The 9,644-nt window shown below is 32.0% G+C and overlaps 1 protein-coding gene across 1 annotated transcript in view; it reads left to right on the forward strand.

The window, feature by feature from the left end:
• LOC106464491 (phosphatidylinositol 4-phosphate 3-kinase C2 domain-containing subunit alpha-like) overlaps positions 1-9,312 on the forward strand; it is a 12,050-nt gene extending 2,738 nt beyond the window's left edge. Inside the window, exon 2 of the mRNA XM_013924635.2 lies at positions 702-9,312. Coding sequence (XP_013780089.1) covers positions 827-5,725 — 4,899 coding nt within the window. The 5' untranslated portion in view covers positions 702-826 and the 3' untranslated portion in view covers positions 5,726-9,312. The remainder of the gene's footprint in view (positions 1-701) is intronic.
• Positions 9,313-9,644: the final 332 nt, after the last annotated feature.

Below are 9,644 nucleotides of genomic sequence, written 5' to 3' on the forward strand. Positions count from 1 at the left end.
CATAACAGCAACTGTACAACGTTTCGACAAGGTTTTGTCATCATCAGGTACAAGTAGTTTACACTGACACAGTTGGAAAAACACTGTACTAATTGATTAATCATATACCAAATGTCTCTAATTGCCCAGCTCTTTTGTCTATGGTAGTTTCTATGACCTACTCAGTGTTATGATATTTTTTAGTTTTTCTGTTTTCAGAGCCTAGACTGTTGTATCAGAGTTTTACACTTTTTAACACATTTTTACTGGCAGCCATTTCACACTAGAAATTCTAAAATTTATAGCGTTTCAAATATTTTGCTCATCATATTTATTCAGTACACTGTGTTATAAAATTTCAGAAAACATTAATGTTGTTTTGAGTTGTTAATAAGCTAAAATGTTTGTTAATATTATCAGTACAAAATATGATGAACTCCACATCCAGGTATTTAATAAATTTGCTCACTCCTGAATAAATATATTTCACTAAGACATTCAGGGGTTTGAATTCTAAATATAATATTGTTGAACCCAAAACTTAGTTGATGGTCGTTTCAGTATTATTTTGAACTTAATTATTTTAAGCATTTTTAGCCTAAAAGTGAAAGCTAGTAGAACAGAGCTGCATGAAAGTCAAGTTATAATAATGCTAAGATGTTAAGAATACTGGCTTAAGTTTCAACATTTAGTTACCTTTTTTTTTTTTTTTCTGTTCACAGACACATCACCACTACCTCTTCGTCCTTGATGATTTGCTCATAAATAATGCTTAGAAATCCCCCTGGATGTTGAAGAAATAACATTACTTTTTCCCCCTGCAGTACTGTTTCAGTGTTTGTCAGCCATGGAAGACTTAATTTCTTTTTCTGATTCATCAGTTACAGAAAAATACAACACATCAAATCACAACAGTTTAGATTTTGAAGGCTTTTTAGGATCGAAGTCTAATCAAAACCTGCCTATACAGTTTTTATCATATATGCCACCTGCTTTAACAGTTGACTGTACAAATTTAGTTCCCACAATTCATGGCAGTCTTCAGTATTCTTGGGCACAGTTGCCATCATTTTGTCCTCAAAGACCCAGTGTTCCACCTTTGGGAGCACAGCATTTGCCACAAATCTTTCACCATCCCTTTCATACAGATACATACAGGTTTGCTGCTTCCAATACTTGCTCATATACTATGCAACACAGTAATTCTACTCCAGAGCTAGCCAATTCCTGGATAAGTCATGAAGATGGTTCTAAATCCACATATGCCAAAGATGATTGCCCTCAAAGACAGTTATATTCTGATAGAAATTTTTCCAAACAAACCAGTAAAATGAATTGCACTGAAAAAGAAAGACACAATGATTTAATAGACTTGTGTGATGTCAACTCTGAAATCTCTTTGTTTTCTGAAGTTCGCCCAAGTACAGAAGATGATATTCTTGAGTTGTTTGATCCATTAATTGTTGAAAGTAGGCATAAAGAAAAAGAAAAAGATTTACAGGTTCTTTCTAAACGGCTTTTGCATACTTCTGTGGACACCTGTGAGCAAATGCATAACAAAGGTTATAATGATAAGAATCTTGCAGATTTTTCTTCTAGTGATAGTGAGAATTCAGAAATTGAAGAAAAGCCCAAGTCTTCTTTCAACACAACATGCAAAGAAGGCTTTAGTATTAATTTCTCTGAAAATTCCAATCTGAAAAATCCAAAAGAAATTGGTAGTGGAGAAAATATTTGGATATTGAAAAAAGATAACATATTTAGCACTGAGCTAATTACTTTTTGTGCTGAACTGAAACAGTTACGATCAGAATTTACATATAATGATCATAACACAAATGAAGGGCTAGTTATTAGTGCAGTTTTAGAGAATAAACACAATTCTTCATACAATGTAAAATTAGAAATTTGCTCTGAATTGTATGTTGGACCCATCTCATTTACCTGTGACATGGGAACAAGCATTGAACATGTCATTAGTCATGTTGTGTGCAGTATTTTTGGTGATGTTACAGATTTAAGTGTGGAAAATTTTATTTTGAAGGTCCATGGTCTTGCAGAATATCTGACATGTGATTCTACTCTAGCTGATTATGAATATGTTCATTATTGCCGGAAACACGATGAACCTGTTTGTCTTCAATTTATTGAATTCAAGGATTTAAAGCATCCATTAGCTAGAACCCTTCAAGATGATACTAAAGTCTTGGATATTAAACCTACTAACTTGTCTCTCAGATCTTCTTTGATTGTCAGTTTTAAAGCAGTTAACATTGTTATGGAAACCCTAAAGAATGAAGTAGGAAAGCTGAAAGAGCTTGCTAAGAATCTTAAACAAGATATTTTACAGCCTTTAGGTGTAATTCAGGCAGTGAAAGCAATGTGTTTGCTGTTATTTCATGTGGAAACAACGGAGATAAGTGATTCTCTTCAGAACCTGAAAGGATTCTGTAAAACATTTGGACAATCAGGATGTCAGATGGATTTCCTTCTTTCACAGGAAGAAAGTTCAAGTGAACACACTACTGCTGTTCAGTCAATGCACACTGTCAAGGATAACACATACATGTATGATCAATTTCACCAAAGACTTGAGTTAATTGTTAATCAGTTATATGGATCAGTGTACCAGCTTCTTGCTATGTTCTGCCAAGCATATGAGGTGGATTTCATAGTGGAATCTCCTTTAGCTTTAAAATTAAAACCAAGTGGTATGAAAGATGCTACAAGTATATTGGATACACTACTTGTTCATGTAGGATCAATACACTGTTGCTTACCTCAATGGGAAAGTAATTTTGATAATTTTTCCATTTTGTGTACATTGTGTCATGGAACTCAAGAGATAGCATCAGTGTCAACCCTTAAACCTGCTTTTGTTAAGAAAAGTTTTTTTGATCGAATTGTTTTTGATGAATGGCTTGAGTTTCAGACTGTCTGTCTTTGCAGGTTGCCTAGAGAAGCAAAATTGTATTTTACACTAACAGGTATTGAAACTGTTAACGTAGAATCCAGGCAAGTGGAAGCTGATCAGAAAGAGAAAATTGTTATTGGGTGGTGTGGCATAAAGCTATTTAACTTTGAAGATGAGCTTTGTCAGGGAGACTATTTATTAGGATTCTGGTCTGATGAAGTTAAAAAAGAAATGGGACCAACATTGTCGAATCCAAGTTCCAATTGCCCACTTTTGCAAATTAGGTTTAACGAATTTGAAAACAAAGTTGTCTTCCCTTGTGTTATTCAGGGAGATTTTGCCACAACTTACAAGGATATAGATCATCTAGACTTCATTACTAGAAAGCATCTTTTAGAGATCGTACAGAAAGATCAATTTACTACAATTTCTCAGGAAGAGAAGGAACTGTTGTGGGCCAATCGCCATTGCATGTGTGGCATTCCTGAAGCTCTTCCCAAGATACTTCAAGCAGCTCATGGATGGGACTGGGCATGTTTGTCTGATATTTATTTTTTGCTACAAGAATGGTGCCCTTTACCTCCAGTTCATGCTTTGGTGTTGTTACTTGGTCAATTTCCTGATTTTAAAGTTCGTTACACTGCTGTCCAATGGATAAAAAATGTGGGTTGTGATGAACTATGTGATTACCTACCACAGCTTGTGCAAGCTCTACGCTTTGAAACCTGGGACAATTCACCATTAACTTGGTTCCTTTTGGAGCGCTCCTTGACCAGTGTTAGAGTGACACATCATCTTTATTGGCTTCTCAAACAAAACATAGATGATCCTCTTGTTGGCAGAAGAATGCAGTTGATAATGAATGCTTTACTTGCTATATCAGGGAAGGCCATGAGAAAATTGTTCAAAAACCAAGAATCTTTGTTAAATAGTTTGTCAGACATTGCTGATCAAATCAAGGATGCTAAAGATTCCATACGATTGCCTACCTTGCTTCAAGGGTTAGAATCAGTTCATCACAGCCTTGTAGATGAACCCACTGTACTTCCACTGAGCCCCAGTCTTGAAGTTTGTGGATTAGATGTACAGTGCTGTAGCTACTTCACCTCTAACACACTTCCACTAAAGCTTGTTTTTAAAAGCCCAGATAAAGGGGCAAAATCAGTGGAAGCTATTTACAAGGCTGGGGACGACCTACGTCAAGACATGCTGACTATTCAAATGATAAGAATTATGGACAAAATATGGCTGAAGGAAGAACTAGACTTAAAGATTATCACTTTTACATGCATACCTACAGCAGTAAAAAAGGGCATTGTAGAAATGGTAACAGAAGCTGAAACATTACGAAAAATTCAAACTGAACATGGCTTGACAGGCTCGTTCAAAGATTGTTCTATAGCAGAATGGCTTCAAAAGCATAGCACTTCTGAACTTGAATATCAGCAAGCAGTTGAAAACTTCACACTTTCTTGTGCTGGATATTGTGTTGCCACATACATTCTGGGAATATGTGATAGACACAATGATAATATAATGTTAAAGACATCAGGACATGTGTTTCACATTGATTTTGGAAAGTTCCTAGGTGATGCACAGACATTTGGAAACATAAAAAGAGATCGTACACCCTTTATCTTAACCTCAGACATGGTTTATGTTATTAATGGTGGTGACAAACCGTCAGAAAAGTTTCAAAATTTTATAGATATTTGTTGCCAAGCTTTTAATATCATCCGTAAACAGAGAAATACTTTACTGAATCTCTTCTCTTTAATGGCTGCATCTGGTATCCCTGGAGTTACAGAGAATGCTGTTTACTATGTACAAAATAAACTTCTACCCCAGTTTACTGAAGCTCGTGCTACTGAAAAGTTCACACGGATGATTGAAGAGTGCTTGAAATCCAGGTTTATTCAGTTTAATTTTTTTATTCACAGTTTGGCACAGCGACGATTCACAGGGGATCATAATGATCAGCTGTTGTTGTCTTTCAGTGCTAAGACTTTTACTAAACATACTGATGGGTGTATCAAATCTGTTGAGATGATATCTTGCCAGAAGCGATATGATCCAGAGAAGTACTATGTTTATGAACTCAAAGTTACACGCGAAAATGTCAGTCATTCAATGAATGTTTATCGTACGTATCGAGAATTCTGGGAATTTCATCAGAAGTTGTGCATGATGTTTCCGTTAGCAAAGTTCCATCCTTTACCACGAGGATCTTTTGTTGGCCGGTCCAACATTAGAGAGGTTGCTGAACAAAGAAGGGTTGAAATTGATTTATTTTTGAAACAACTTCTGAAAATGGCCGAAGAAATAGCACACTGCTCATTGGTTTATACTTTTTTTCATCCTATTCTTAGAGATCAAGATGGTCGCTTGACTCAGAATGTTATACCAAGAGGTACAAACATACTAACTCAAGAACAAGAGTCATTTGTTGGAGTAAAAAGTGAAGTGAAGCTTTCCATTATATACAAGAACAATAGTCTTTTTGTGATGGTGATGCATGCCAAAAACCTCAGGTCTTCTAAATATAGTGCTCCTGACTCCTATGTGAAAACATACTTGATTCCTGATCCACATAAACTAACAAAAAGAAAAACAAAAGTTGTGTTTAAGAGTACACACCCAACATTCATGGAAATGCTTGTTTATGGCCTTCCCCTGAATGTTGTAAAAAAACGTACTCTTCATCTATCTGTATGGAATTTTGACAGAGTGCAAGAAAATGCATTTTTGGGCTCAACTACAATTTCCCTTGAAGAGCTAAATTTATTGAAGGAAAATGTCAAGTGGTATCCTCTAAATAGCGTATCTCAGTAGAAATTAAATGATGCTCTCGTGCCTTTTTCATTTAAAAGACATAAGAATTGCATTTTCTGTTTTTGGATATTAGCTATTGAGTAATATTTTATTCGTGATATTTTCTGTTGATAAAAGTGCAGTATTAAACTAATCAATTGAAGATGTACATTACTGAAATTATAACACACTTTTGTCCCTTCATCTATTTTAAATATACATTCATATGAAATATAGTTGGATAGAAAGTTTATTTTGTAAGAAAAATATATTTTTTTCTTATAAGATATACATAGATGTCTTGGTTATGGTATATTGTTGCTAATTCTTTCACTTTTTTTGGTAATATCAGTGCTTTAAATGTAACCAACTCCATACAGACTTGTGTTTCAATGCAGATACTGAGCATTCTGAGAAATGGCTATCATGCTGTTGCTTCTGCTAAGTTCGATCGAGTCTTTGGGCTCCTCATCTTCTATCCACCTAGATAGAAATGCAAGTTATTTCTCAGCACACGACTTTTAATATCTGAAAATATTGGAGGTCAGTAGGCAAGAAATAATTGTATATTTGAAGGCATTTTTTTAGGGAGTGTATAGAAGTTAAGGTCAAAGAAGCATACTTATTTAGAAATATTGTATAGGACAAATTATGTAGTGTGTTTTGCATGCAGTATTCATAAACACTGTAGTTCCTAAGTAAGAAAAAAATATTTTTTTTGAAGTTGTAAAAGTATGTGTATTTTGAAAGCAGTGTATATTTATGAATTTTCAAGTTTTCCAAAAATTTGTAGGAGTTTCGAAACAACTTTTAAAATACCAAGAAACCGTCAGTAAATGAAATGTGTAGTCATCAACTTCACATGTGATATTATTATTAATCAAAATTAACCAACATTGTAAGAATTGTAAGGTTGTATTTATTAGATTTAATGTAATTATTCATATAATCATTTTTAAAAAATGTGTTTCATCCTACACAGTACATATCTAAACAAGATACAAATCTAGATGGATAAAAATATATTAAGTGATACAACAAAAGTGATACTTTGTTTATATCTTTCCATCAGTTTCAATGTACCACTTTAAAACAAATCATCTGTCTTTAATGCATGAATTGTAATACTTCCTTTATGAACAATGTATAAAAGGATTTGTTTGATTTACTGGAAAATATCAAATAAAAAGATAAAGTAGTAGTTTTTTTTATAGCACCACATAAGATTTACAATTATTATAATGGTATACACAGTTATCTATGATATGCAAGTGTATTTATATGTCAGTAAGCACAAATATATCTATCAAGGGTAAAAAAAATGTAGGAATGATTTTATTTTTTACAATATATATAATGTATAAATTTAATTCTTATGGGTATGAGTAAGGGTCCAACACAATATTTGGTTAATGTTGAATTTACTAGTTGATGTATTTATCACCAGTTTATATGCATTTAAATATAAAATAGCTTTATGTACAGATATATATATATATTGTGAATCTGTTTGAGAACTTACATTTAAGAATTGTGTAAGTCACTAAACATAGTGCTCTTTCTAGGATGAGATCATGGAGTTAAAGTAGCATTGAAGAAAAACTTCCAATTAGTTTAAATATATTCATTCATATTTTGAATATTTTCTAAAGTTCACAAACATTTAATGATTTTGTATTTGAAATTTTTTTTTAATATTTCAAAATGGATAATGCTGAGTATAACCTGAATTATAACGCGTTTAAAATGGATAATGCTGAGTATAACCTGAATTATAACGCGTTTTACACACATTTTCTATACAACATTGTTAATAATATTTCATGAATATTTATAAATTTATGTCTTTAAATACATAAAAGCTCGTCCGTCATGAACCTAACTATGCAAAACTTTAATGTATTTTGCTAAAATCTGATGCTAAAATTTAATTGGGAGTTTTGCGTAAAATCAATTAATGTATCTTGGCATTAAAAAATCATTTTCATTTTGTAGTACTGTGATGCCAATATGACACAACATGTAGTGTTTACTTCTTTACACCTTGTTACGTTAAACTCCAAACCCTTTGACAATAAATGTTAGCCTACCTAAGTGAATTAATATATATATATTACCAATAATTCCATTTATCAAGTGATATTATAATCAGTTAGCAAGTAAAATCCTTGTAAAGGTCCATTTGAATTGATCCAAATATTTGACTTTAAGTAACTTAATTTGGGACCTTAATCATGATGTGTAAGTAAGATTAATCATCGAACAGTATTGTATTGAGAATTAGTACTACTTTGAAAAGGCAGTTCTAATTTCATTCTTATTGCATTTAAAGACCCAGCTGGTAACAAAATGGTCGAAATATGCATTCAGCATTGCAAACTAAAGTTCTGTGTTTCATTTAAAAATTTAAATGTTAGATAGTGTTTGTAATGTACTTTTTTTTAAAATACATGTTTTATATCAATATTGAATATTTTGTGAACTGTTTACAAACGTTCTATAAGGTTTTATAGTAACATTACTGATTTTTCATTTGAGAGTTTAATATAATGAATAATATGGTCTTTACTTTGTCATTACTTTGACAACTTGGAATGTCTAATATTGGGCAGTTTAATGAGTTGCTTTACATGTGTCTGATAAGTAATAGAATGAACAGAGCAATGTCATGACTTTAGATTCATGGTATTTTCTTACCTAGACATGTACAGAAGTATTTCATTTTTCTGGTTTTAAGTTTTGTAAGAATTGTAAATATTAATGAAAACTAGTTTATGAGAACTAACCAACTAATGAAAGGAATTAATACTTGTGTTACATCCATTAAAACCTGATATAGATATCAACAAATCAGCTGTTCATTTCTTGTAAGAATGAAGGTTCGTGTTGCCATCCTGAGTGATATTTTAACAGTATTACTAAATCAAAATCAAGTATAGAAATTGTCCTTTTTATCAAGCATTTAAATGTATATGAAAAGGTTTTGTTCCTTTCTTACATAGATACATACTTTTGCAAATGTATAGCACTTAATAAAATTTCTATTTAATAACTGGTTACTGGTTTTATCCCTATTACTACAGTATACCTAGAGGTTTATTGTGAATAACTTTTACATATATTAACAAATGGTATTCTTGAGGAAAAATAAGCATTTTGCATTAAATGAACAATTGTTATTCATGGTTTTTATTTTAGTGAGAGTTTATCATTCCATTTGTTTTATGGGGTTTTAAGCCCCCAGAAGACTTAAATGCTAGAAAACGACTTTTGGTACCACTTTTGATCAGATTCCTTTCTTCTGAATTTTCAACATTCCACCACATTCTTTTTTATACAAAAGTACATGTATTGTTAAAAAGTATGTAACTTGCAGAAAGCTGAGCAATTGACTCAGTTAATTGAAATAATAAAATGATTGTCATAAAAATTTTCAACTAATGTTTCTGATTATTACAGTTTTTAATTATTCTGACTGTCCACTAATCAAAATTGTGATTAAATCAATTAAAGCCTTGAAAGTAATCAACTAATACAAATTTGTGTCTCCAATTAATACTGTTTTTGATTATTTTAACTATCCAGGTACCGTATTTTTCGGAATATAAGACGCACAGGTGTATAAGACGCACCCTTATTTTGAAGACAAAGTTTTGGGGGGGGAAAAGCTACAGTCGCATTTGAAAGATTTTTATTGAACAAGAATTCAGTTTGATACTTTAAAAATTTGTACATATTGTTCTAAACACAAAAGAGCTCAAAACATCAAAATAAGAAAATACCGTAAATAAAAAAAAAAGGTTTACTGTTGTTTAGTTTGGTTCAAAACCTACAAAATCTTCATTGCTTTCACTGTAATATATATTTTTTATTATTTAGAGGGTATTATAAATATGTATGTTTTAAAAGAAAAAACTATTATTGTTATAAATAACACATT

Source organism: Limulus polyphemus, unplaced genomic scaffold (assembly GCF_000517525.1).
Source record: "Limulus polyphemus unplaced genomic scaffold, Limulus_polyphemus-2.1.2 Scaffold1666, whole genome shotgun sequence".
NCBI classification, from domain to species: Eukaryota; Metazoa; Arthropoda; class Merostomata; order Xiphosura; family Limulidae; genus Limulus; species Limulus polyphemus.